Source organism: Rhea americana, unplaced genomic scaffold (genome assembly GCF_003343005.1).
Source record: "Rhea americana isolate MKP2758 unplaced genomic scaffold, rheAme1 scaffold_81, whole genome shotgun sequence".
Classification (NCBI taxonomy): Eukaryota; Metazoa; Chordata; class Aves; order Rheiformes; family Rheidae; genus Rhea; species Rhea americana.
The window spans coordinates 1,885,369-1,912,175 of NW_028186990.1; the positions used below are offsets into that span (position 1 = coordinate 1,885,369).

Consider the following 26,807-nt stretch of genomic DNA (forward strand, 5'->3'; position numbering starts at 1 on the left):
TTCCGCAGAAGCTGATTGAGACCACTTCATTGGCTTCCCTGGGCTTGGAAGCAAGGCATGCAGCCTGCTAGAGAGGTAGCTGTTCCCGCACAGCCCAGTTTGCCAAGAAGACAGCTATGCACCTAACAGATGGGCAGCAAAGATGAATTTGCAGTCCATTTTCCCAGACGTGGAAGCAGGAGAGGTGATCACAGCTCTCAGCTCAGCAGGAGACATTTCCTGTGTGACCAACTTTGCTGGTTGTCCCAAGTTGGCATCACAGAATTGTGCCTACTTGAAGTAGTCCCCCCTCCTTAAAAAAAAAAAAATCTGTATTAAAGAGGGCTTTTGGAAACATCCTGGAGAGAGTAGCAGGTACCACAATGCACAGTTCACACTAATTTTCTGATGTTTCCCTTCTGCCCTGGGCAGCGAGTTGGATCCTCCCAAGGGCTTGCTTCAGCACAGCCCTTCAAATCCTCTCTCATGAGACATATCTCCACTCATGATCCCAATTCTAGGCACAAGCTTCATCTTTGTAACCAGCTTCCCCTCAGCCCCCTGGCTGCAAACATCAAGTCAGCACGGCTGCAGCAGCCGCAGGCATCCAGCAACAGCGAGTGTTTCCTTCGCATGTGCGTGTACAGTCACGCATGGCTGCCTTGCCAGCAATCCTTGCCAAGGTGCTCTGCAGACAGGGCTCCAGATCCTGAGCTGACCTCACGTGACTTTTGATGCCTCTGCTTTGAATTTCAGTCATTGCTTGTTGTGCTAAATTATTATTTGCTCTGGCCTGTGACAAAGAAAGGCACACACCTGGGGACTGAAAACTAGGGTAAGCCCAGAAGTATTCCCCACTTAAAAAATGCCTACTGTCATTAAAGAGAAAAGTGCTATTAAAAGGACAAGGGACTGTTAATGATTGGCATGGATCCAAACAGAACATGCTTGAGGGCCCAGGAGATCCCTTGGAAAGTCACGTTTGAATCTGAGGGCCAAAGAGAAGATTAATGTGTGAGCTGTCCCATTTCAGGGAGAGCTGTAGCATGTAAAATAGGGGCATTGCCAAGTTTGTGAGGGTGGAAGTTACAGCAGTGACCACCAATTTTTAATATGAACTTTCTTCCAGCTCTTCGCCTGAAGACTTTGTGTAGTTCTGAGGAAACATCGCACAGAGTCCAAACTAGTATGTTGTCCTGGTGCTGTAATGCTACCTTTCACTGCGCCTCAGAACTGGGCTCTTAAACGCTGGGCTCATCTAAAACATCACATATTTTAAGTCAAAGAGAATTACCCTTTTTTTCCAGATGAATATGAAGGAAAATTCTGACTCTGAGTGAGTACTAACCACAGTGTCCAACAAATGGCAGGGACATGTCAGCAAGCTGCTCCGAGATGGTACTTTCCAGAAGGCATATCCTGGCATTTGGTCCACCGCAGCCTAATTTTCATTAAAAAAAAGAAAGAACAGAAAAAAAAAACTCTAGAAAATTGAAATATAGTTAGTCTTTAATTCTTTTTAATTCTTTGCATGGCTCAAAACTGGAAGATAGTCCTTGCTGAGTTGGCGTGGCGGTGCCACACAGTGACCCAGGGCAATGCTGCACGTAGCACCCCGGGGTGGCCAGCACACCATATGAAGGATGCTCTCCTGCCCACCCTGCAGGAGAGCCCTTTGGCATCAGGGTATGGCACATGGGCCTGAAAATCACCTCTCTCCCACTACAAGCCCCGTGCTCGCAGCTCCTGTGAACGGCTCATCAGCCACTGTCTCTCAGCGATCGCTGCTCACTGTTTTTCTGTACTATGTCTCAGATGTCACTTAACTCCAAAGTATATTGTGGTTTCAATTTTTAGGAAGCTGAACAAGATCAAGAACCAGGAAACCATGATGTGATCCAGAGATTTCAGTGTTACAGGCATTTTGTACTCTTGCAGAGGAATTCTCCCATTTTTCTGGCTATTTTGGGAACCCTATGAATTTCTTTTTCTCTCCCTTGTCCTTAAAGGTGCAGCAGAAGCCCCTCCTCACAGATAGCCATCAAAAGCTCTGGCCTCTCGATCTGACAGGCCCAAAACTTGAGAGAGGAAAACCCTGCTTTGCTTTTAAGTGTTGCACCGACTTGAGTAAATTCTGAGTAGTTCTATATAAAACAGAACGAACCAGAGAAGCAGAAAAGGTCAGCAGGCACTGCTGGCTGAGCTAAGACACAGGCAACTTCTTTTCCCACTTCCTTTTCTGTTACTATTTTCTATATCAGAAGCTTCTAAAACTCCACATTTACAGCATCGTGCAGAGCAGCAGTCGATATTTGAATGGGCACTGAATATTAAACCACCGAAGCTGCTGGGGTAGATGCTCAAGCGCAGCTCTGCATGCTCAGCTACCTTGAAATTCCCCTGGGCCCATCTCCAGCCCTGCGCCCTTAATTGCCCCCAAATTCCCCAGGGACTCTGTTCTGACCCAGTGCTACATCTTGATTGCCCTGAAATCCCCCAGGGCTGCAGCTCAAAAACTACCACCACTTTCTCTCATAGGCGTGGGGGGATTTTTTTTTTCCTATAAGAGACACCAGCACCTTCTTGGGCGAATCCGGGCTCTGGAGATATGGTGTGTGGCACATTAAACAATCACTGGTTGTCGAAAAGGATCAGCCGTAGCAAAGGTCAGCCCAAGTCATGCTCGATCCTGTATCTCACTCCTGCTTCCTGCTTCTTTTCCTTCCTTGCCCATTCACTAGAAGCCCTGAACTGTGCAACCACCAACATCCTTAAAAATACAATATAAAACTTGTAGGAGGCAATGGTATCATCAAACACCTAGAGATACAACTTGAAGCAAACTGCAACGACAACAACAACAACGAAAGACGGGTCAAAAACTGACCCAGAGCTTGGGACGTGGGAGGGACCTTGTCCCTTGAGGCCAAACCCAGCCGAATGCGAGGCTGCAGAGGGCACGCGTGGGGACTGGCCGCTGCCGCGCTGAGGGATGGGGCAGGGGGGTGAACCAGAGGGGAAATGCTGGAGATGGGGCAGGGCTGGCTGGTTTCGCTGGTCATCGGCTCGAGCTGCAGCGGATGAGTGCTCAGAAAGGACGATATAAATGTAACGTGAAAGAAGAGGTTTCTCCCCTCTGCAGGCTCGGGGCAGAGCCACCGTGCTCCCCCAGGAGGAGACCGGGCCAAGCTGGGATCAGGCCAGAAGGAGCAGGGGAGGTGAAATAAGTGAAGAACTTCAGCTGAAAAACAGGGGAAATGCTGCACGCACGCCTCACTTTTTGACATTTTTTTTTTCCAGTTTTCCAACAAAATGTTTGATTTCCATTTGGTGACTTCATTTCCGAATTAACGAATATTTTGCTGCTGAAGGTGCTGAGGAAGAAATAATCCTGAAAACAAAAGACTATATTTAGCTCCACGGCCCAGGAAACTTTCTTGCACCGCCCCGAATGACAGCTGTTCCTCCTGACCCCTCGATCCTATAATAACTGGGCCAAAAAAAAAAGAAAAAAAAGGAAAAGGAAAAGGAAAAGGAAAAAGGAAGAAAAAGAAATGGTGATAAGGAAGGGAGGGGGCAGCGGGTGGGTGACCCGGCGGTTACGGGGTCTGCGGCTGGTGTGGCGGCGGTGTGGAACCCGCCGGGCCGGGCCGGGGGCGTGATGGCGGTGATGGCGGTGGTGGTGGCGGTGGTGGTGGTGGGGCAGAGCCCCGCTGGCAGTGGGCTCCCACCCCCGGGGAGTGGGGCGGGGGGTCGCTGCCCTGCGGGGCGGCGCGGCGGTGACGCGGCAGTTACGCACGGCGGGAAGCGCCGGCGGCGGCGAGGCGAGGGCGGCGGGGGAGCCCTCGGCCTGCGCGGCCCGGCCCGTTGCCGCCTCCTGCCCCCCCGGGGGAGCAGCCATGGCCGCGGGATGCCCCCCTGGGTAGCCGAAAGGCCGCAGGAAGCCCTGCGTGGCAGCAGCTGCAGCAGCAGGGCACGGGGCCCCGCGGAGCCACCGGACGCCGCGGCGGGCCGCAGCGGCGGGAGCTGCGCGCCGCCCCCCTCCCTAGCGCCGGGGAGGACCCCGCCGCTCTTGCTCAGAGCGCTCGCCGTGTAAGTAACAGTCGCTCGTACGAACGAAAACAAAGTTCAACGGTAAGAGGCCTTCTCGGTTACGCAAATCACATGCTCGGCCTCCAGCAGTTGATTAGTAATTTGAATTTTCACTATATGTCTGTGATTTTTCTTTCGGCATTTTTCCCAAGTCATACGGTGAAAGGAGACTTCCAGGCCCTTTAGCACTTACGAAGACGCAGCCATAAAAAGTGACAAACTCTGAAGGGTGTATTTTGGCTGGAGGGGGGTGTTTTACTTAAAATATCCCCCCCCCCGCTACTCAATTCTGCTTTTGAGAACAGAAACCTCCGTCGCCAGGCTCTGAAGGCAGGGGTACCCGTGCCTGCAGTGCTGCCGCTGCTCTGAACCGGCGCGGTGCGCAGCTCTTGCTGCTCTGGGGGGACCGGGCTCCGGCGTCCCCAGCTCCGGGCTCGCTCCACAGCACGGGCTCACAGGCTTGTGCCTGCGCGCTGCGCCTGTGCCCAGAGGTCCTGGGCAAACAGGCAGTTGGGAGGAAAATAGTGAGGTGAAGGTGCTAGGTCAAGCAGCTGAGCTGTCAAAGCTTAGCCTGCACCAAGATGAGAAAGACTTTCTGCTTCTCTCCCTCTCTCACTTGCTTTTTTTTTTCTTTTCCCCTAGTATTTGCTGCATTGAAGCAGTTGTGGGGCAAAAATTGTGTCCGAGGGCGATGGAGAACTACGTGGCAGCTATGGTGCTGAGTGCACTTGGGGACACGCTGGGCTTCTACAATGGGAAATGGGAGTTCCTCCAGAGCGGCCCTAAAATCCACAAGGAGCTGGCACAGATGGGGGGGCTCGGCAACTTCAGTATCCGGGGCTGGAAAGTCAGCGATGATACAGTGATGCACCTGGCCACAGCTGAAGCCCTGGTAGCTGCTGGGAAAAATCCAGATTTAGCACATCTCTACTCCTTGTTGGCAAAGAACTACAAGGAGTGCATGAACGACATGGCAGGCAGAGCTCCAGGTAACCCCTCTCGTGCCAGCCCCCTTTTCTCCTCAGGGCTAACAGTCTCTCGCTTTCCTGTAGCGTGGCTTCCTGTCCCTGCTTCTCAACTTAAGGCTTTGCTTTTGGCTGTCTATAGTGTTAACCGGACTGTACGGACGTTTTTTACACTTGGTACCTGTCTCAGGCTGAATTGAAGAAGATACAATGAGGCAAGCTGAGGTGGTTTGACCCTCTCTGAACTAGATTAGAAAAACTCACAGGACACACCCTGAAATGTTGTGTTAAAGCAACACGTTTAAACAGAATTAACATGGAACATCTCATAACAAATGCAATAAATCACATTTAAAATGTACTTAAAGGCACAAAGAATAATTTGCCTAGAATAATTAAGTTTATTAAACCCAAAGTCTACTTTTGGCTAGCTCCACACGTCCACTTCTGCACCTGGACAGTCAGGACTCAGCTGTCTTTTCTGAAGTTGTTTTTTCTATCAGCTCTCCTTTCTCTGCATAAACGCAACACTGCCAGGTTTGGGTCACAAGTAGCGGGGATCAGCAGTGTGTGGCACTGTTTAGGAAGGGTGTGTTGACAGAGGTTGTAATAGTCAGGCTATATATGATGTTTTCCTATTGTATATATGGTTAATCTAGGCCTGCTGACCCAACTCTTCCCAGAAGCTGTCATTTCTCCACACGTCTGGCCCAGCCTCTTGTGGACGCTTGAATGAAAGTTAAATAGGAGCTCCTTAGACTTTAGGCTCCTTAGTTATTATCAGGAAAGTTCTGACTTGACATAAAACATGTTTTCCCCTGGAAAGGCCAAATCCTGCATTACTCTGTTAGGGTCACCGAGCATGGTGTGACAGAGCTGCACATTTCCACAAGAAGCCTGACTAGAAACTTGAGAAGGAATTTATTCTGCATACCTTGTCCCAGCCCCTCCTACCTTGCTATTGTGAGCTGAGATAGCAGTATTCTTTAAGATAGATAAACTCAGTTGTATGAGTGGATTAATTAATAAAATATTTAAGAAAGGGTAATGGTGTCTGCCAGGACAGCAGGATCCAGCAAGTTAAACTTTCCAGAGAATCCCTGCTGTTTCGGCAAAGAAGCATCTAATAGTTTCCACAACTGAAGGGTTCTACCAAAATGGACTAACCACAGCTGTTTGTGAGACAATGCCTGGAAGCTATTTTTGCCTCTGCTATCTAAGCTTGGTGACTAAAACCTGAGCTGAAAATGAGAAGAGCCTAAATTGAAATTTTAGAAATAGCTGAGGATAATTGCACAGATGCTACAGTCCTTATGTGAGTAACTTAGCTGCAACATGCCCACAAGCAGTTCCAGTTTGGAAGTGAAGGGTTTTAGAGTAAATTTGCCATGGCAAACAATTGGAGTGACAAGGAAAGGTCAGGCTAGCTAAGCAAAGAGGTGCATCTTCTTTAGTGGTCACTGGGTCCATGGACACTTATCTCATAAGATTTTGATGGGGGAAAGACTGGTATGTGGAAAAAGTGGAAGTCTGACAAAAATGTTCTTGTAATTGTGTTCTGTAGGGCTCCTGCTGAAACTGCAGAAAAGGGGTCCAATAGGCCTTAGAGAGCCTCTGAGAGCTTAAATTCTGAGCTTTGACTGTTTAATGCTCACTAACGTATTATCAAAGGGAACATCTCATCCATGAAACAGTCTGCAATCTGGAGTCTGCATGTTGTATTGATAAATCTTAACAGTAAGACTGCTAGACCTCACTTGTCTCTAATTTGCTCCAGTAATCAGAATAAATAGATTTTAAGTGAGAACATAACTCCAGATTATCATCTGAGAGCCAAAGTGAAGACTCTTCAGGGAATTGCAGCCGTTAGAGCTGAGAATGGAAAGTTGTTGCTGCAACTTTCACCCAATAGAGAGGAGATTCCCCCACAACAGTGGGGGGAAATCATATTGTTCACCCACACAAGGGAGTCTGGACCCAAAAAACAAAACTCCCAGTGACAAAAGGATTCCCACAAGTTTATTAGTCATCAGAAGGTCTCAGCAGGTTCCCTCAAGTAAGCAGCCCCAGGAGGAAAAGTTAACCTGACTCTCTCAACTCAATGGCAAGTTAGTCCCTACAGGCATTGTTGCTTTTTGCAATGTGCTGAAGCCCCACATTCATCATTCTTTGCAGATAGCAAAGCCAATGAATGAAGTGACACAAACATGGCCATGTTTCTTCTTCTGTAATACAACTGCATCTGTCTTAAACGTTCTCCAGAAAAACTCCTGCTTCAAAACTATTGCCTGTCACTCCATTTCTTTTGGTCTAAGAACTCTTCTGTCTGTGGAATTATGTGGGACTACATGATTGTTCTAACTAATCTTTTTATGCATATCAGCAGACCCCAAACATTACTATTTGTGCTCATGAAGAGCCAAAATAAATTGAATGGAAGCCTATTCCAGAAATAACATTCAGTTACACTTGAAACTTTTTCAGATTGCTTTATTTGCACATGCTTTTCACCTATATGTCTTCTTTCCTTAGAATAGCACTCTCCTCATGTTACTTTTAGTTTCTTTTAGGTAGCACAAAGAAATTCTAACAGGATTTACTGAGTTTCCAAAATAGATTTACGTGACTCCAAAATTCCTACTGCAGTTTAAAAAAATCTGATTAAAAAAAAAAAACCCAACAACTTCATTTCAGATTAGTGTTCCTACTCAGCTTTCAAAAGTTTTAATATTTTGATTGTTTAGAAGGATTAGGATAGCATTTACAACACATCACTTTCTTCATAAATCAGAAGAGCCTTAACTGTTGTATACTGGTGTGTTTTACATTTTTTTTTCATTTGCAAGTTGTCAGTAGTAATCTCCTAAACTTACACACACAGGTTTAAAGCTGTGAGCAACTGTTTGACTATTATTGCAAAATAACCAGTCTTTCTTTACATTTTAAGCCTTGTCATCATCCACATTTTCCTTTGATTATAGCTAATGAAAGAATAATCTCACTTTTTTATCAAGGACTAAGTCTCAACCTGCTCAAACATGTGCTCAAGACATGTTTTTCTTGCAGCTCCATCAAGACTACAAAGTTCATTTTCCTTTTGTTTGTTGTGCAGGTTTTTATTTTGAGCTACATTTAGCCCTTTTTCTCTCTCTCCTCTTCCCCTCAGCTTCCTACCAGAAAGTTGGCTTTACCAAGGACATACAAATGGGATAGTTGGCACAGTCTTTTTAAAAGCTGTAATTTTGTTTGACAGGGCTTTTTAAATGTCCTATTATAGATCATAAGTAAGTGCAATGGTTAGTGTATTTAGAAATACATAACTAAAATTTTCGAAAAATGCCTCAGTTTTCTCATAATCACAATAAAGCTAGAAATTATACTGCTATCACTCTTTGCTATTTTGGAAAATAGCAGCCAGCATGGCATTAATAAAGTATTTAAAAAGCATATTCAGAGGCCTGAATACATTCACACTTTGAGACGTCACAAAAATAAACTCCTTCGCAGTTCAGTTAAAAGCTGGTGATGATCAGTCCCAGCAGGGCTGTACTACCCATATCCAGCACTGTATGTAGTACCTCCTCCAGTAGAGAAATATGGCCCTGCCATTTTTCACTCTGTAAATCAGCTAGAGGTAGGCTTGAAGAACATCTGGACTGATCCAGTGGGACACTGGCCATGCAGGGCAGCAAAAACAGCAGTCTCATCTACACGGACAGGCTGTGGAAGAGATGCCGATGCGCAGGCAGACTGGGCACCTCTGAGGCTGGTGAAATATCAGTTCTGGTTTGTGCATGGGTCATGAGCTCACGAGAATGAAAGTAACCTGACGCTGTGGGTTGTGCTGAACATCAACCCATTTTTTCCTATGAAGGAGCCTTGCTTATGCTGTTCCCGTTCTCAGAGTTTGTCTCACGTGGCAGGCTCACCAGGCTAACACTTGGGCAGCCACAACACTGTGTTGCTTTTTCAGTTTGAGACACTTGTTCATGGGGAACTTACCCAGCAGTTCACAGAGCAGGGCGGGCTGCATCCTACATTGATCTAATGAGCCTATCATGCCACAACACTGTCAGAAAAGAAAGATGCTAAAAACACTTGGACCGGAACTATAAAAGGATCCATGTGACCTTATTCTTGACAGTGGCCAACCATTATTTGTTTCTAGTACATGAACGGAAGGCAATCCTCAGCCTGTACTTGGATTTGGAGGGACTGAGGTTAATTAAAAGGGTAATGTAAATGCCATGTGCTGGTAGAATAAGAGTGCCGTATACAAAAATCCTACTGCCGAGCTTCTATTTGCAAATGAAAAAGCAAACAGCTCTGTAGAGTACTTAGTGCAGTGCCTGGCTATGATTAGTAAGGTCTCAGATCATGGTAATCAGACTGCACCAAAGATACTAGAATTGTACAGTTACATAAAAAGTCTGGACCAAGCTTCTTGCCGAGTTGCTTGTTACTCTATGCAGATTCCTTAGTTTGACATTTAAAGCAACAGAGCATGTGCATGTTCATTTATCAGCTAGCCTCCTTGGCTAGTTAGCAAAGTGCAGGCTCTGCTGTGTCATCTTCGGTGCATGAGCATGTCAGCTGCTGCTGTGTGCTTGTGAGAGAACTAGGCATATTGCAGTTGGGAAAAGATTCATTTTTGAATTCTTTCACAGTTATCCAACACATTCAAAACTTGAACTAAGCTACTTGAAACCCACCCTTGATTAACTTCTCTGTTGGAAAATAAGTATTTCAGATTTGGCCAGAAGAGAAGGCTAAGAAAAAAAGGCAAGGCAGAAGAGAATCAAAGATAATTTATTTTTTTTTCAAAAGTGTTTCCTCTTTCTTGCAAACAAACATTTGGGCTTAACACTCCAGAGACTTGGGGCTCTAAGATTTGAATGTGTTTCTACACGTGGCTTTCACCCATAGATATGCTGGACTGTTAAATCAAGTGTTGAAAGAAGGAGCATTAGAAGAAGCAGAGCCATTTCTTTAAAAAAAAATAAATAACAGCACTAGGAAAGAGGTGGCAGCATAGAGCTATGGCATGGCCTTCCGCCTGAGAAGAGGCAAAATTCGTCTAGGATGTCAGCCTGGAGCAGGAGTTTTAGTAGAGGAAAGAGGACTTGACAAAACTTATTCAGTCTTGAATAGCATGGAGAAAGGTTAGTCATTAGTTCTTGTAATATAAAAATTAGAAGAGAATTTCAGCAAATTGTCAAATGAGTGGTTTAAGACAGAAGGAAATACTTTGCATAAAAAAATCGTGGCACTGGTTACCATGGGATGTTAAAAGAGTCTGAAAGCATGCATGAGACCTAATGAGACTGACATTCATGGTAGTTAGGTCCACTGGGGTTTAATGACCATGACCCTGTGGATCCAGCTTCTGACTCAGGAAGGCCTTACTTCTCTGACTGTTCGGAGCTGCTCTAGCAGAAATGGGTACATTCTTAATAGTCTTTCTGTAATTATGTGCTAGTGGCTATCATCTTTGGAGACAAGCTAATGGGCTGGACAAACCTTTGGTCTGGCCTTTGTTCTTCAGCTTATTTAAGAGACATTCAAGGGGAGTACGATAAAGCCAGTTGTGTGAAACAAACTGTTATAGTGAGGCAGGTACTAAGTTCGTTGCTTCCTAACAAACTTAAAAATACAGCAAGGGAGTTCATCAGTAGGAACCGTTTCCATCAGTGAAGCAATGGAAGAGATTCCTGTGCAGGTTGTGGGGTCTCCATCTTTAAAGAGCCCTATAAGGAGGTTAAAAATCTGTCAGGAATAAGACAGAGACACTTAGTCCTGCTTTGGGTCAGGGATCAATGTGATCTGATGCGCCTCCAAATCTCCTATTTTTATCTATTACATATGTATTTATGGGGTCTGAATCCCTATACAGAGTAATATTTCCTTCCCTCTACTCTGCCTGTCTTCCTGATGTTCCTGTGTGATGTGACCGTATCGCCTCCTGATTGGTGTTTTTTTCCTTTCTTTGGCTCTTTTCCTTCCTGCCCAGGTGACACATGTATGGAAAATGCTCTGAAGCTGGAGCCAGAGAGGCCAGATGGCTGGAGAATCCCATTCAGTTCCCAGGCAGGAGGCTGTGGTGCCGCCATGCGCTCCATGTGTATTGGGCTGCGTTTCCCCCACCCCCAGCAGCTGGACACCTTGGTGCAAGTCAGCATTGAGAGTGGGCGAATGACCCACCACCATCCCACCGGCTACCTGGGCTCCCTGGCCTCTGCTCTCTTCACTGCCTTTGCGGTCAACCGCAGACCCCTCCAGGCCTGGGGAAAGGGGCTGTTGGAAGTGCTGCCGCGAGCAAAAGCCTATGTTAAGGATGCTGGCTTCTTCGTGGAGGAGAGCATGGGCCACTGGTGAGCTAGGTGTTCCTGCTTTTCACAGGCCCTGCCACACAATGCATTCAATGCTTTGTTTTCAGATGCACCCAAAGCAAGCTCTGAGTGCAGGTTTCTGTGCTGGCTTCCTTCCAGTGATCCCAAAGGGCACTCACTCTCTCTCTCGAAGTGCTCTTAGGCACAGTCTAAAGCCCTTTCACACTGCAGAAACCAGGGTAATGAAAATATATACGGTTAAAAGAAAAGGAATTGTTAAAAATTAGAATAAACCGCACATACAAGAGGACAAGCTCTATTTATGCTTAAGCTTTATAGTCACATCATTATAAACTCTTAGAGCAGCATATGCCTGCTGTGGGATCAAATCAGCTCAGAAAGAAGAACTTTCTTCTTAAGTCTCCCAGGGGACAAATACCTCTAACAAACAAACAAACAAACAAACAAACAAAAAAGGGCGAACTGCTTGTGCCATGTGGCCATGACATTTTTGGGGCCAATATAAAGTAGCTAGACTTCTGATCTGAAGGAACCACAATCTGATGAAAGATGGGAACCAGGGATGGGGACGAGCACTGGGCTGAGGGTTGAGCTCAACTTGAGAGTTTTAACCAAATCTGGATGTTTGTTCGGAGTGACTGTACGTGGACCCAGGCACACACCCAGAGACACTGGCAGAGGCAATATGTGAACTCAGGAGGATGACTCAGTTCTTGCTCTGAGCCTTTGATCCCTTGCAGCACAGCAGCAGTAGCAGGTGCTGGACTGCCTTCTCCCATGTGGCTGGAGGGAGGGGAAATCTAGTGCACTGAGACATACTCTTGTGCACCTTACTGTAAATCACGACCTGTGTGATAAATGGGACGCCTACCATTTTGTTGAGCTGTTGCTCCAGCTGTTTCTGTGGGGTGCATTTTTTAGCTATCTGTAGTGCCTGTATGCAGAAATGGTGTTTGCTGTAGCACGGGGATGCCTGTCTGCAGGTCCTTCTTCCCTTCTCTTTTGCAGGCATTACTTTGAAGAGCAGTGGGAAAAATACCTGGAGGAGCGAGGCATATCGGATGGAGTCTCACCACCTACCTTCCCCTCAAAATACGGTGTTGCAGAGAGAGATTCATTCTACACCTCCATCAGCTACTCAGGCTGGGGGGGCAGCAGCGGGCATGACGCCCCCATGATTGCCTATGACGCACTGCTAGGCGCCGCAGGCTCCTGGCCTGAGCTGGCTTACCGTGCTTTCTTCCACGGGGGTGACAGTGACTCCACGGCTGCCATCGCGGCTTGCTGGTGGGGGGCGCTGCACGGCTTCCTTGGCGTGAGGGCCACCCTCTACCAAGACCTGGAGTTCAGGGAGCGCCTGGAGGCAGTGGCCAGGGACCTGTACCTGCTTGGTACTGGCTAGTCTCCAGCAAGCTAGCTGTGCTCTTCGCAAACTGCTGAGTCCGTGTATGTGATTGTAACAAGGGTGAAGCTTGCTTTTTCTTTTTCTGTGTGTTGTCTTGAGCACTGATATTTAATAGCAGCTTGGGATTTGGCGGGGAGCAGTCACATGGTGGTGAGGTGTAGATGGGCAGCCAAGCAGCAGGGGTCTCTTCCTGTCCCCGAAGCCAGGCAAGGTGGCCTATGATGGCTACATCAGGCTCCCACCACACACTGCCAAGGGGAAGGGCCGGGGATGCCACTCATCTTCTAGCACTGAACATCTGCAGAGACAAAACTTGTGCTCCCTCTCTCAGGATGCATCTGCTCTAAGCTCTGGTGGAGGCAACAGCCAGCTGTGTCAGGGGGTGACATTCTCCCATACAATTAATTTAGTAGAGAGTATTTTTTGTTTTGAGTACCAAAAAAATTAACCTTGCAGCTTTGCCGCTGCATTTTGCAGAGCTCCACAGTGCTTTTGCTGTTTAAAGAATGCGTCATGCTATTTTCCTATCTCAGCTAAGGGGAAGTTCCAGACTGCTGGCTAAACCCTTCTGCAAGGTAAGGGCTGCTAATGAATGAATGGCTGGCTCGATCCTGCATGGCTTGCTTCCATGCTGTTCAGAGAGACCTGGACAGGCTGGAGAGTTGGGCGGAGAAGAACCTCATGAGGTTCAACAAAGGCAAGTGCAGGGTCCTGCATCTAGGAAGAAATAACCCTAGGCACCGATACAGGCTGGGGGCTGACTTTTTGGAGAGCAGCTCTGCAGAGAAGCACCTGGGAGTGCTAGTGGATGACAAGTTCACTATGAGCCAGAAATGTGCCCTTGTAGCCAGGAAAGCCAGTGGTCTCATGGGGTGCATTGGGAAGAGTGTTGCCAGCAGGTGGAGGGAGGTGATCCTGCCCCTCTACTCAGCCCTGGGGAGGCCTCATCTCGAGTACTGCATCCAGTTGTGGGCTCCCCAGTCCAAGAGAGACATGGAGCTACTGGAGAGAGTCCAGCATAGGGCTACAAAGATGATCAGAGGGCTGCAGCACCTGCCCTCTGAGGAACGGCTGTGAGAGCTGGGCCTGTTTAGCCCGGGGAAGAGAAGCCTGAGGGGGGATCTTATCGACGTGTACAGGTACCTGAAGGGAGGGTGTCAAGGGGACGGAGCCAAACTCTTGAGTAGTGCCATGTGACAGGACAAGAGGCAACAGGCACAAACTGAAGCACAGGCAGTTCCGCCTGAATGTGAGGAGGAATTTCTTCACTGTGAGAGTGACGGAGCACTGGAAGAGGTCACCCGGCGAGGTTGTGGAGTCTCCTTCTCTGGAGATATTCAAGGCCCGCCTGGATGCAACCTGGTCTAACATGCTGTAGGTGACCCTGCTTGAGCAGGGCAGTTGGACTAGATGATCTCCAGAGGTCATCCTGGAGATCTTCCAACCTTACTGATTATGTGATTCTATGAATGTAGAGGTTGCATTTTATATCAGGTTAGGCAACTCTTGTAGTAAACTATATTCTTATATTCAAGTCTAGACTAGTAATGATTATTTGTTTACCATTTGCCATGGATTATGCAGCTCATTCTGTGACAAATATGCTTTTCTTCAAATCCCAAATATTATACTTCTAAATGCTTATTATTTTAAGAGCAATTTCAAAATCAGGCTATCCCATCCAATAAATGGATACGCCATGCCTCTGCTAAATGCAATACTCTGTTATGGGATGAACTAAGGGATGGGTGGGGCTGTATGCCTGGAGGGCCAGAGGGAGCAAAGTTGTCTGCAAGCTTCAGCAGGGCATGCGCATAAAGGCCTAATGAAAGCCTAACTCAGACAAAAAACAGCAGCAATATGAATCACAATTTCAACACAGTTTACTACACTTCTCAGGTGTGTTGTATAAAACATGTTTTAGTGCAACATAGTACAAAGTTTCTGGTCTTTTTAAAAAAATCCCAAACATTTTTCCACATCATGCATGGATAGGGTTTCTCTCTTTCATCTTGGATTCAGTATAGAAAGTTACAGCAGAGAGAGTGGTTTGAAAAGCTTTATGTTAAAACTCATTACAGGAAGTTTGCCTTATAAAAACAAAGAGAAGTTTGAGACTGGGTAACACACTGCCAGAGTAATGGAGAAACGTCACCGGCAAGGTATTCTGTGACCATCGTGGTAGCTGCTTCCCAAGAAATCCTGGGCTCGGTGCAAGAACGCACCGGCTCCCACAGTGGGGCTGGGAAGGGATTGGGATCACCCAGGGGGACGTTGCTGTGGGAAAGCCCTCCGCAGACAGCCCTGCTCCAGGGATGGGCTGCCAGGGCAGGCTGGCAAGGAGGAGTCTGGTTCGGATGCAGCGCAGTGCTTTCTCAGGAATGAACAGCTCCTGCTGACTTTTTTTCCTCTCTCTTTACAGCTGAAATGAATTGCAGTTCATTCCCTGAAGCAGTACGTACAGGAGATATTACATTTATGAAACAATACCCACTGGCTGCAGCTGCTGTTCGTTTTGCCTTGGTTCTTTATTTCCCTTCACTTATCATTTCATTCCGCCCTTTGCAGACTCCTTATCCAGAAAGGAAAGACAAGTGTGTGGGTGTGTGATATACATAGGAGTGTGACACTACACATACGCTGGGGCCAGTAAGCAATTACCTCTTGAGGAGGGAGGCTTCACAGAGGGATGAGTGAAATTTTGTGTTCTCAGCTGAAGAAGAAATAAATGCCGTTCTCATGGAGGAATAGAGGTGGCTTATGACGAACATCTGATGGACTCACCTGCTGCCAGGAACAGAACTGTCTGCGTGCATGTAGGGATAGGCAGGCTTCTCTTCCAGCCAGAACAGAGGATACACAGTTCAGATTTCCACCTGCGGCTTCACCACCTCTGAAACATCAAGGCATCAGGGTTTAACCTACTAGTGCTACAGAGCATCCTCTGAGGTCCTCTTCTCTTCGCAAAGAGCAGTCCTACCACCCTGAAGGGGACAGAGGCTGTAGGTATGGCACCTATCTCACATGAGGCAGGTGGGGTCTTGTGGCTTCGCCCAACTGCCCCTGTTGGCTTCAGCCATGCTGCAAAAAATAAATGGCCAGATATGCCAGGAAGACATCAAGGAAGACAACAAAAGGCCATTTTTGGCAAATATTTTCTTCCGCCAGACATAATGCTTAGGGTGTATTGGGGAGGAGGCGGTTTCCTCCACAGGACACAGCAGGAGTACTTGGCATTACTGGGTTCTAGAGCTTAGGTGCCCCATGCAGAGAGAGCCCTGGTTTGGTTCGCGAGAGCCATATCTTTCACAGAAAGAACAGCATTTTCTGTCACAGCAATTGTATACAGCAAAGCGCAGGTGACTTTGCCAGGAGGGGGAGCTCATGGTGAAACTGTTTCTTCTCCTAAAGCCCCAGAAATGGAAAATGGCACATGCACTTAGATACAGGGAAGATTTCTTTCAGCCCACAGGGACACAGAAGCCTTCAGGGAGCAGATGCGATGCTCACTCCTTCACCAGTTCAAGCTTAGGCTGGGAGGCCATGCAAGCCCCTGGGAAATTTTGTGACGCATGATGGTTAACTGCACATCCCTGCTGCGTGGCGTGACTGTGACCTGGCTCCTTCACCAAACCATCCAGGGATAGTGAATCTCCACTAGTGGAGCTTTCCCCTTCCCCCTTTGTAGAGTCATTACTTTGGTCAAGTTAAAGTTTTTATAGAGTGGATCCAGCCATCCATCCCCACACGACTGGGGCACACAGGGAACCCGTCTCTTCAAAGGTGGCAGCACAGAGGCCAGGGAGGAGTGTGTCTCTGATGAGCCAGATCGTACCAGGAGCCTCTTGCTACCAACAAAGTCAGGGCTTTCAGGTAGTTCCCTCCCACCTCTCTGTTCAGTTCCTGGAGTCAAACTAAATTGCTTTTGTCTTTCTACAAGTGTGCTGAATATTCAGTCTGCCCAAAGACCAGGGAACACTCACAAATGGTGAATTTCTTCCTCCTGAGAGAGGAAGATGAGGGCAAGAAGATGCTGAGGCTATGGCCAGTCTTTGAGATGGAATTCCCAATACCCCAGCTAGCCTCAGGATCTCATCCTGGCTTTGCCAGCTTTGGAAAAGGGAGTGTCTAGCTCAGCACACCTTGGGAAAAGACCTTGTTTGCTGTGGCACAGAGTCTGAGGAAGAAGAATGAAGTCTGTTTTGGAAAACATACATTTACTCCAAAGAGACTGTCCCAGGACGAAAAGTACACTGGGAACTCCTCACCGTATGAAGGGAGGGGGAGGTCTACAGTTCTTTGGGTGACTGAAAATAAAAACAATGGAAAAAAAGTCATGGCCCAAAGGACAACAACTGATGGGAGCAAAATTAATCAGTGAAGAATATCTGCTATGTACAGCAAGCACATAGACCCTCCCCCGTCCGTCCCTGTGACTGGTTGCGTTTCCACAGATGCTTGAAGAAGCCTCAGACTTTCCAGTCTCAATCGACTGGGTGCTCTGCAGAGCTCAGTCACTGCACCAGAGCGCAGACATTGAAACAAATGAAACAAGAACAACAAAAACCACCCTGTTCCTTAGGGTTCCTGGTCTGTCTCTGCTTCTCTCTCTCTCTTTCTGTGCATCCACCTGGGCGCCTCTGCCTTTTAGTCGATAGTTCCTGGGTGGATGCTGAGGACTGGTGGCTCTAGGCAAGTGGGAGAGTAGTTGAGGTGAGGCTCTTTGATCCACAGCAAGGGGACCCCATTCTTGCCCTCTGAGTTCTTGCTGGAGTTTCGACTCTTGAACCGCACCAGGAGGATGGTGATGATCAAGATGCCAAAAATGGGAAAGGGGTAGAAGAACACAAAGTAGAAGAGGGCATCGTTGGAGCAGATGACTGACTGAAGGGTAGAGCCTGAAAAGCAGAGACAAAGGACAGTCACATTTTACAGCTTCTCTGCAATCCACAGCCCAGAAACTTTTTTCAGGAATGTAAAAATCAGATGTTCATTAATTTGTATCAACCCAGAAAGTAGGACTCTGAGAAAAATACCAACATTTCAAGACATAGCAGCAAAATAAAGCTATTACAGGGAATGCTTCAGTTTTATCACCCCTGAAGTTTCCTGAGTGCAACAACGGAGTCCTCTCCGGTATAGATCTTCTGGTGTTTAATCAAGTGAGGAATCTCACACAAAGGCTTTTTCCTCAGTGGCAGCACACACAGGCAATATCCTAGGGTATCTCCCTGGAGTACCCAAAAAGCTCTAATGACCTTAGTTATCGCTGAGGCCTCCAACTCTTGGCTGGATGTGTCTAAAATCATCCAACGGCTTCAAGAGTTACTGGGAGGAAGCCCTCGTGTAACAGCTCAGGGATCACACAAGATCTTACTTCCTTACGACAACGGGGCTGGTTTAGCAGCTGACATTCTTCAGCACCAAGACTCAACAGCAGAATTATTCCGCATGCCGAGCTCGGATTAACAGCACCTGTGTACAAGGCTGCAGCCATAGGAGCTCCCTTAAAGACAGAACTCACCCTTCGATCAGTCCTGCAGACAGGCCCTAGTAACCTGGCAGTGCCCAAGGAGCAGGAGAGCAAACCGTCAAGGTGCCATAATGCTGCAGTATCCCAGTACAAGGAAAAGGCAAAGTTGGCTGTATATCCACCAGCAGCCCAACCTCATCCTGACCCTTGCTTGCTAATGTGTAAACCTGTACTCATGTGCAGAGCTAAGCCAAATTCCAGAGCATTTCCCAAAGCAAAAGGTTAAACCCAAGCATAGAGTAATGCCTGCCTCTGCTGGATCTGGGCAAATTGGACTCTGGGGCAGACAGCCCAAGTGCAGAGTTAAATGCAGGGCAGATATTCTAAGCCTGAATAAGGGCTGTGTTAGGAGCTAGCAAGCTGACTGAAAAAACATCTGAGCCACAGATTTGCCCCAGTGCAGACCAGATCCAGGCTCCATATCCTATTCATTCCTTGGCCTTTCTACTTTGGCTGCCAAAAAAGGCAAGAAAGCTGGTGCTGATTGCCACAATTTAGCATGGTGAACACCTGAAACCCAATCTGGAACTGGGCCATAACCCAGCGGGGCTGCCTCTGAACACATGCTGAAGTGGTAGGCTCTATGGCCACAGAGGGAAAGGCAGGGAGGGATCACAAATGCCCAAATGAACAGGAGGCATACAGGCCATCCACTCAAGAGGATGGTCACCTCTTCTCACCTGCATCCTGCACGTGAACAGCGACTGTGCCAGACTCTTCCTCAGCCAGCCGATACCACACGCCATTGGGATCTGCCAGCCACTCCTCCACATGGCACGAGTAGTTGCCAGTGTCGGCGACACCAGCCTGCAGCACCGTCAGCCGGAAGAGCACTGCTGAGAGCCTCTGGAAGCGCAGCCGGCCCTCCCAGGGGCTGGCCTCCTGGCTGAACACGGCGTCTGGGCCCACACTCAGCACAGCCTCCCTCTCCTCCTCCTCTGAGCGGTCGCCTCCTTCTCTGGCCCGCAGGTTGTACCATGCCACTGCAAAGTGGGACTCCTGGCTGGAGCGGGACAGGATGCTGCAGTCAAGCGGGAAGGACTCCTTCTCCTGCACCGTCAGGTTGGAGGTGGCTGTGTCCACCTGCAAGGTGGGGTCTGAGACAATAAAAGGGGAGAGGTGAACACAGAGCTGAATACTATGTTCAAAGTTGCCCTTCCTCAGCACAAACGTATTGTCACATCTCCAATGCTAGATGCGATCCAAGCAATATGCAAAGGTTTCACGCAGCCTGCCAAGTTCCACAAGCACCTCTTTGGTCAACCCCCTAGAGCCAGCATCCTCACCTTACCATGCTCCATCCGGCTCAGAGTCAAAACAGGAGCTGGTTGTTAGCACTGCTGCACATTATCACCCTGCCCACACAGACTTTCGCAGCAGCCTCCCAGCAAGAAGCATGCATGCACTAATGGACTTGTATGTGAAAAGAGAAAGTCTCTGTAATTCATCTAGACACATTAAAAGAGAATATCAGGAAATATGAAAGTTCAGTCTGTGCACAGAGGAGCAACATAAAACTCCCTAGCTATCAGAGGAAACCACATTTCATTCTCTGTTTATTTTTTATTCTTAACTTATACAAGAGTGGTCTTCAAAATTAGTACATCTAAGCCAAAAGAGAGAACTTTTTTTCCAACATTTGTGAAGTTCATTAGGTAACAGGTTCCTCCACAAAGATGCCCTCAGCACACAGGCAGCAAGGACACTAAATGTCTCCTTTTTTCTCCATTGCTTGCTGCAAGGCTAAAGAGATGTTTTTACCTAACTGACATACAGTGGCCGGAATCTAAGATGAGTTGATTAAAGGCTGATTTCAAGAGCAATTAACATTTGATTTAGTTATATTGCCAGGGAACATGTACTCTGGAGATCACAATCAGCCCAGATCTAAGCTTTCATTTAAAGATTAAAAAGCTCTTTCTAATGTAGGAATTAAGTATGAAGGGCAAGCCAATAGCTCACCAAAGAAAGAGGCAGTTTCTCCTCCAGCAAAGATAGCTGGGCATCCCTCCAGCAACAGGAGTTTGCTCTCATTCTCACATATAGCCGAGCGCTTTCAGCTCTTCCAGCCTCAGACCACATCTGTCTTGCACACAGCACTGGGAACACTGCAGTCATCGGCTCCTGGGGGCCATGTCACGCTCCTTTCTAGAGCGGGTAGCCTTTTGAAAGCTGTAGGCAGCACGTGAAGGACATACATAGGAAAGGCCAGACTAGACTGGGAGGTGAGGGAGGTCTTCTGAGTGGGGATGAAGAGGGGCAGTTCCCACGGGCTCCCAAAGAGGGAGGAAGGGAGAAAGCAGGCTCTTGTCCAGGAATCCCCTTCCCTGGGACACAGGGAACAGCTACAGCAGAAGGGACTTTCCCCCAGGGCTCTGTTGATCCTGAAGCCTCCTCCAAGGCTGGTGGACTCAACAAATCTCCTTAGCTGTACAGCTGGAGAATCCAGTCCAGGGTGTTGTGAGAAGTGGGTTTTGGGGTCTCTTTCCAAAGGGCCTCAGTAGGAGCTGCAAGGAGGAGGGTGCTGTGCTTTTCACTACAGCAGTTTTCCTATACTTTTTATATGATCCTACACAGAAAACTTTCATTAAGGCCAGAGCTCTTAAGGCTATAGGCAACATCAGTGTTTCCAGTTCTCATTCTCCTCAAGAGACTCCCGAACAGAAACAGGAATGAGATAAGTCTTGAAATTTCTGTGTCTTCTGAGGTAAAAAGAAGGAAAGGAAGGAAATGGCTTGTCAAAACAAACAAAAAGCCTTCCCTGCCTCCGCCAGTTAAACAAAAAGAGGAGAACTGCAGTCTGAAGGTGTTGAGTGTGTTTTTTTCCTTTGCTTATGATTATTGTAGTGAAAGATGAGTACAGAGATCCTCACTAATGAGATATGAGTCACAAATAATGCTATTTTTAAGTTTAGTAATTTTTCAGTTACTGACTGCTATGAAAGAAAAACAAACACCACACCTTTTTTTTTAAAAAAAATCTTATCTTAGGACATTCCCAATTCCTCCTCTTCTTCCCACTCCAAATCCATATCCACAACTCAAAATGAACCAAAGAAATTTCCTCTCACATTCATCCCCTGTCCATCAGGGCTGGCAATTTTCAGCTCGAAGAATTACACTGATAACTGTGCAGGTATGTACGCTACTCATTTACTGCCTGGAGACCCTGGGGTGCTTCTGCTCAAACCATCTCAGTGAGAAAAGTTTCCCAAGCAAAGATCTTGTGGGTAAGTGCTGTGCTGTCCCCTGAAAGAACTTCTCCTTCACAGTACAAATCTTCCTTACAAGAATTACCACTAAAACCTTTCAAAAATCTTGAAATTTGGCCAGCTCCACTGCAGAGTTACAAGGTTGTAGGCAGGACATAGGCAGGCATAAGGCACCAGAAACACTTGCAGTGTTTTTTTCTTAAATGCTCTAAGGTACCCAGTGAGTACAAGTCATAACTTCTGCTTGAACTACAGCCTTCCTTTGAGATGGGCATTTAATCTTGAGTCATATGCCTCAAAAACTGGAGAATCTGTATTTCCCAAGGTAAACTGCCCTTGCAGTTTCCAATCTGTGCTGTTAAAACAGACAAAACTGGAATTTTCTTCCTGGTTTTAATTTCTTTGGCACTTTTTCTCCTAATAGATATTGCAAAGAATGAGAAGAAATTGAGGCTGCAGCGATCCCTGATCCTTGTCTTGCTGTGTACAGGGAACGTCAAAATGTGAGCATATTTCAGGTGGTGTTACACAACAGGAGTTGGATGAATTGCTATAATGGATGAGATGGTGGCCTAAAACTTTGCTGGGAGGTTAAGAAGTCCTGAAGTACCCATTTGTCTGTACACAGGCATATTCTTCATAACCAAATTTCACTCTGTTAAGGTGCCTGAGCCCTTGTCCCAACCCACAAACAAAGCTCTGGATCGACACACCCCATGTCTGCTCTTCACTCATAGAATGGGGAGCAGCATCTTGTGAAACTGCCTGGACAACTACAAGGTCTCAGCCTCCTCTGGTACCTTTTATCCATGCAAGGACCCTCCCTGCCCCTTGGGTACACATCTGAGAAGCACAGGCCTTCAGCCCCAAGACAGCTTTTTCTGTCTCATTCTCAATCAAAAAGTAAATAGAAGCAGGGGACTACAGTGCTGTAAAACAGAATTCACAGACCCAATGGTGCTACAATCCCACATCCAATTAGCTGTATTTGTAGGCCCTGCTGCATGCTCCCTCCGGAAGAGCAAAGTGGCAACAAAGACACCCAGCTAAATGTGAGCATGGCCTGCAGCTGCCATGCTCCTACCCTCTGCCTTGACCAGCAATTGACTGCAGGAAGGATGGTAAATCATAAGGATGATCAAAGAAAGAAGAGAATTTCTTAAAAGCTGGTGGCACAAGACCCATGGCTCCTCGTTACCTGGCTGCTTCACGGTGAGAGTAATGATGCCAGAGAGGTCCTCTGCCCGCTTGTACCAGCGATCACTGGGGTCCAGCAGCCACTCCTCCACACGGCAGTCATAGGCCCCACTGTCCCGCACGGTAGCATTCTGGATGGTGAGGAGGTAGAGGCCTGGGGACGGGCTCTCCAGGTGCAGCCGGTTCCTCAGGTCGCCCAGCGCTGCCACCTCCCCGTAGCGCAGGATGCTCTGTCGGCTCAGCCGGGCCACGGCCTCCTTCTCTGGGTGTCCTGGCCGCCACACATACCACTCGACAGAGAGCTGGGATGACAGGCTGGTCCGGCTGCTGACCAGGCACTCCAGGGTCACCCACTGGTTCTCCAGGATGGTGACGTTCTTGTGTGTCTGATTCACCTGCAGGCGGTTATCTAAGGGAAAAGGCAATTGAAAATACAATGTGACTGCGGGCTGCAAGTGTCCTTTGTCTTTTCATAAGCTCAAAATGAACTTACAGTTTGTAGGCTCGTCTGAAAATCTCAGATTAGTAACAAAGCCCCATTCTGCACAGGAAACTCAGAGCGCCACAATCACTTAGTAGGACCTGGGGGGGTCCTAAGTATATGGACACCTTGAGAAGGAAGGTCACACCTCAGTCTTTTCTCATTCTGCTTTTGGAGATGGGCACTAGCTCAATCCTACCCAAACCAGCAAGCACTCACGCACTGTGAAAATGGAGAATAAAACAATGCAGAGACTGGACAACTGATTATAGGGAATCACCACCGCAAAAGGGAAGTGGTACAAGGGTCAAGGGCAAAGTCACACACAGTGCATCACTGTGCTGAGAATGTCCCTGGTTTTTGCTCCACTGATACACTGGGGGTGATTGCAATCAGCTCTTTCACATGAAATGACGTGTCGTACACTCCCGACTCCTTCACGAGTTCTTTTAAGAGGCACAGTTTGGACTTTTCTGGTATGGCCACTACAGTAAGAAATGGGCACAGTTCTTATCAGAGGGAGGCAGGTGATGTAAAGGAGGGGGTAAATCCCAGCTTCCGCCTTCCCTTCTCTGGCTGTTCCAGGCCCATCCTGGGAATTTTCATATGGAAATGAAGAGCTAGGACAGGCAAGGAGCAATACACTCAAGCCTACTGCACTTGCTGTGTGACCAGGCACAGCTACACCTAAGGTACTGACTAGTGACTGCATTCAATAGACCTGCAGGACACCAGGTCTGCACAGCTTATGGCTAGCCAGCCAAATTCAGACAGAGAAAATGAATTAAGCATCTTGCTTCAGCCCTGCTATCCAGGTACATCCCTCCTACCTGATAGATTTTATTCTCCAGAAACAGGAAACCAAAAGAAAGCTGTAACAAGACAGGCTTCCTTGTGAAATAGCGATGCTCTACCAAAGAAGCTCACACTGGGTCCAGGCAGCTCTCAGAGATTGTGCCTGCCTCCCTATCTCTTTACTTGAGGTAAGGCTTTATTCTCAGTTTATTAGGGCCATCTTTAGTTCTTTCATCAATCCATCTTTACTGATGTAAATACCAATTGTTATGTGGGGACACACAAACACACATCATCCCAGCCTAAATGGAGAAGGGTCACACTGAAGAGGGAAAATGGCTCAGAAGCAAACAGTGAGGGAGCGCAGGGGTGCTGGCATGAGGATGTGACACGGGTTTGGAGACAAGGCTGTAGCAGAAGGAAGAACAGAGGATCCTCATTGCTCCAGAAAAGCTCAATGAGCTCCACAAGGCACATATGAGACAGCAGGCACGGAGAGGACCCAAGGTTTACCCTGGAATATCTCACCAGTGAGGGGCATACTACCTGGTTGCTTGACAGTGACCTCCGTTCGCCCTGACACCTCCTCTGCCAGCTTGTACCAGGCATGGTTGGGGCTGAGCAGCCATTCCTCCACATGGCAGTAGTAGCTGCCACTGTCACGGACCTCTGCCCGCTGGACCGTCAGGCTGAAGAGTCCCCCGGATGCTGACCGCTCAAACTGCAGCCGGCCTCGCAGCCCCTCTTCTTCTGCATAGGTGCCGTACTCAAAGGCTGAGCTATGGGTGGTCTTCAGGATGAGCTTGCCATCAGCGTCGGAGGGCTTGTGGACGTACCACAGCACAGCGAAGTGCGAATCGGGGCTGGTCTGAGATTTCACTGAGCAGTTGAGGGGGATGGGCCTGTTCTCCACCAGAGTGATGCTCCGCTTCGACTTGCTCACTTGCAGCTTTGTTACTGGTGGGGAAGACAGAAAAGGATGAGAAAAGGTGCAGAGAAATAATCTTATTTGTTTAGGGAGGAACACAGAGAGTTCTCCCTTACCTATAGTCATGAGTGCCCTAGCCTGAATCCCGCTTGCACCAGGCCTTTGGGGCACAGGTGTTCAAATGCTCTGCTGTCAAAATTTCTCTCCTCTGTTTTTGATCTCCCTTCTACTCCCGAATCTTCCCATCAGTTCCCTCAGCAAGAAACCTACTTTTTCTTCTTTAATAGGGTCCCTTTCTTAACTCACTGGGGTTTATGGCATCAAGTGTAGCAAGAAGGTTACACCCAAACTCAGTTTTCCATTCTCTTCACATGCAACAACCCTCCAGGCACAAAGTGTTTTTTTTTTTCATGGTGAAAACATACCACATGCAGCTTAGGCCAATGAGCCTTTGACCAACTTCACAGAAACTCGTTTCCTGGAACTTTAAATACGACTCTACTGCTGTCATACTCCAGCCATCTCAGTGACTTGTAACCTCTGGACACACAATAGTTAAGGAGAGCAAATAGGAGCACAGCTGAAGAGAATGATCACTCTGGAAAGGAACAGCAGGGAACATGCTCTGCTCTGCATTTTGCACCTAGGTCCAGCCATCAGGAGCTCTGCCTCTGAGTCCATCACAGGCTCACTACGTAACTTTGCACAAGTCACAGGCACATCATCTCTCTCGGCTTCCCACTGTCACTGTCGATCTCACACTGGTAGCTTAGTGGTCACACAGGGTAGAGGACAGCATGGTGTCATTAGTTCTTGTCCGTGCAGGGAGACAGAGAAACTAGCTTCAAATTTCTCTCTCCCTGTAGGAACAGGAAATAAAGCCTTTCCCAGCCTGTGTTCGGCCTGTGTCTATTGCAGTGAGCCTTGATCCAAGGCCTTCACATTTGCAGATGGAAGATATGAAGCGCCCTCATGTGACATTTATACTTGATATGCCCTCCAGTCTTGTGAACTAAAGATCTGAAGAGCAGAACTGATTCTGACTAGACACATCTATTTGTCTGAGCAACATCTTCCTTTCTTCAAGCCTCTTACCACAACAGGGACCAGCATCTCATCTTGAACAGAACAATGCAGGAAACTCTGATCTGATAGCTAGAAGGGATGAGGCTGAGGTTTGAACATTCAGGACATTATTGGATCTGAGTATATGCACAAAAATAGGTCAGACACAAGCACTGAGGGTTTCCAGGAAACAGGGACAATACGTGACAGTGTCTGGCAGACAGCAGCTCCCTCCCGACCCCCTGCAGTCAGGACTAGGCAGCTCTTGGCACACCTGCAATGGAAAGGGCCACTATTCGGGAGTCACCTACAACGGGTGGTCCTGACAAATGGTGGTTTTCAATGGTTAAAAGACAGAATAGGTGGGCTACAGTCTCTCTCCAATTCAATGCATCCCTGAATTTTACGTGCTGCTGCCGCTGCCCATGCAATGAGCACCTAGCATTGTCTGAAAATCAGCATGTCTTGCTGCCAAGTGAAAGGATTTTGTTGACAATTTATAAATCTCTTAATGAAACCTACTGAGCGGGCCTGGTAGGAGTAGCACAACACAAGCACAGGACTAAAGGCACTGAAGGTTGCAGCCTGCTGAGGAGCCGTGCAAATCCCCACCCCAAGAACCCAGCGCACGCATCCTGCGCTTGCAAGGAAGCGATGTCGTCTCTTGTCTCTCACCAAGGCAAGGGCTCCTCACTTTGCGTTATGTTTTACTTCCAGCTTCCTCTGGACTCTAGGGTCTCACATGCCTGTCAGCACAAGCGATGAGCGGAGGGACGAGGGAAAGGACGAGTACATACAAACAACA

General features: G+C 47.7%; 2 protein-coding genes across 3 annotated transcripts in view; one reads left to right on the forward strand and one right to left on the reverse strand.

Annotated features, from left to right (window-relative positions):
* The first annotated feature begins 3,787 nt into the window (after positions 1–3,787).
* On the forward strand, positions 3,788–14,493 carry ADPRH (ADP-ribosylarginine hydrolase). The gene is made up of 4 exons (XM_085323063.1): positions 3,788–4,071; positions 4,714–5,060; positions 11,047–11,407; positions 12,395–14,493. The coding sequence occupies exons 1-4, from the start codon at positions 3,890–3,892 to the stop codon at positions 12,786–12,788; spliced, it is 1,284 nt and encodes a 427-aa protein (XP_085179189.1). The 5' UTR covers positions 3,788–3,889; the 3' UTR covers positions 12,789–14,493.
* A 159-nt stretch (positions 14,494–14,652) lies between these two features.
* Positions 14,653–26,807, reverse strand: part of IGSF3 (immunoglobulin superfamily member 3) — a 109,224-nt gene continuing 97,069 nt past the window's right edge. For both annotated transcript variants that reach the window (XM_085323061.1, XM_085323060.1), the window contains 4 exons: positions 24,556–24,966; positions 22,735–23,142; positions 19,005–19,421; positions 14,653–17,689 (listed from right to left, as the gene is read on the reverse strand). In XM_085323061.1, coding sequence (XP_085179187.1) covers positions 17,439–17,689; positions 19,005–19,421; positions 22,735–23,142; positions 24,556–24,966 — 1,487 coding nt within the window. In that variant the 3' untranslated portion in view covers positions 14,653–17,438. The remainder of the gene's footprint in view (positions 17,690–19,004; positions 19,422–22,734; positions 23,143–24,555; positions 24,967–26,807) is intronic.

Excerpts from the sequence above, each read along its gene's own strand:
- ADPRH (XM_085323063.1), top strand. The coding sequence starts at position 3,890 with ATGCCCCCCTGGGTAGCCGAAAGGCCGCAGGAAGCCCTGCGTGGCAGC. Across the intron at positions 4,072-4,713 it reads TTGCTCAGAGCGCTCGCCGT|TATTTGCTGCATTGAAGCAG; the intron begins GTAAGTAACAGT and ends CTTTTCCCCTAG. Across the intron at positions 11,408-12,394 it reads GAGGAGAGCATGGGCCACTG|GCATTACTTTGAAGAGCAGT; the intron begins GTGAGCTAGGTG and ends TCTCTTTTGCAG.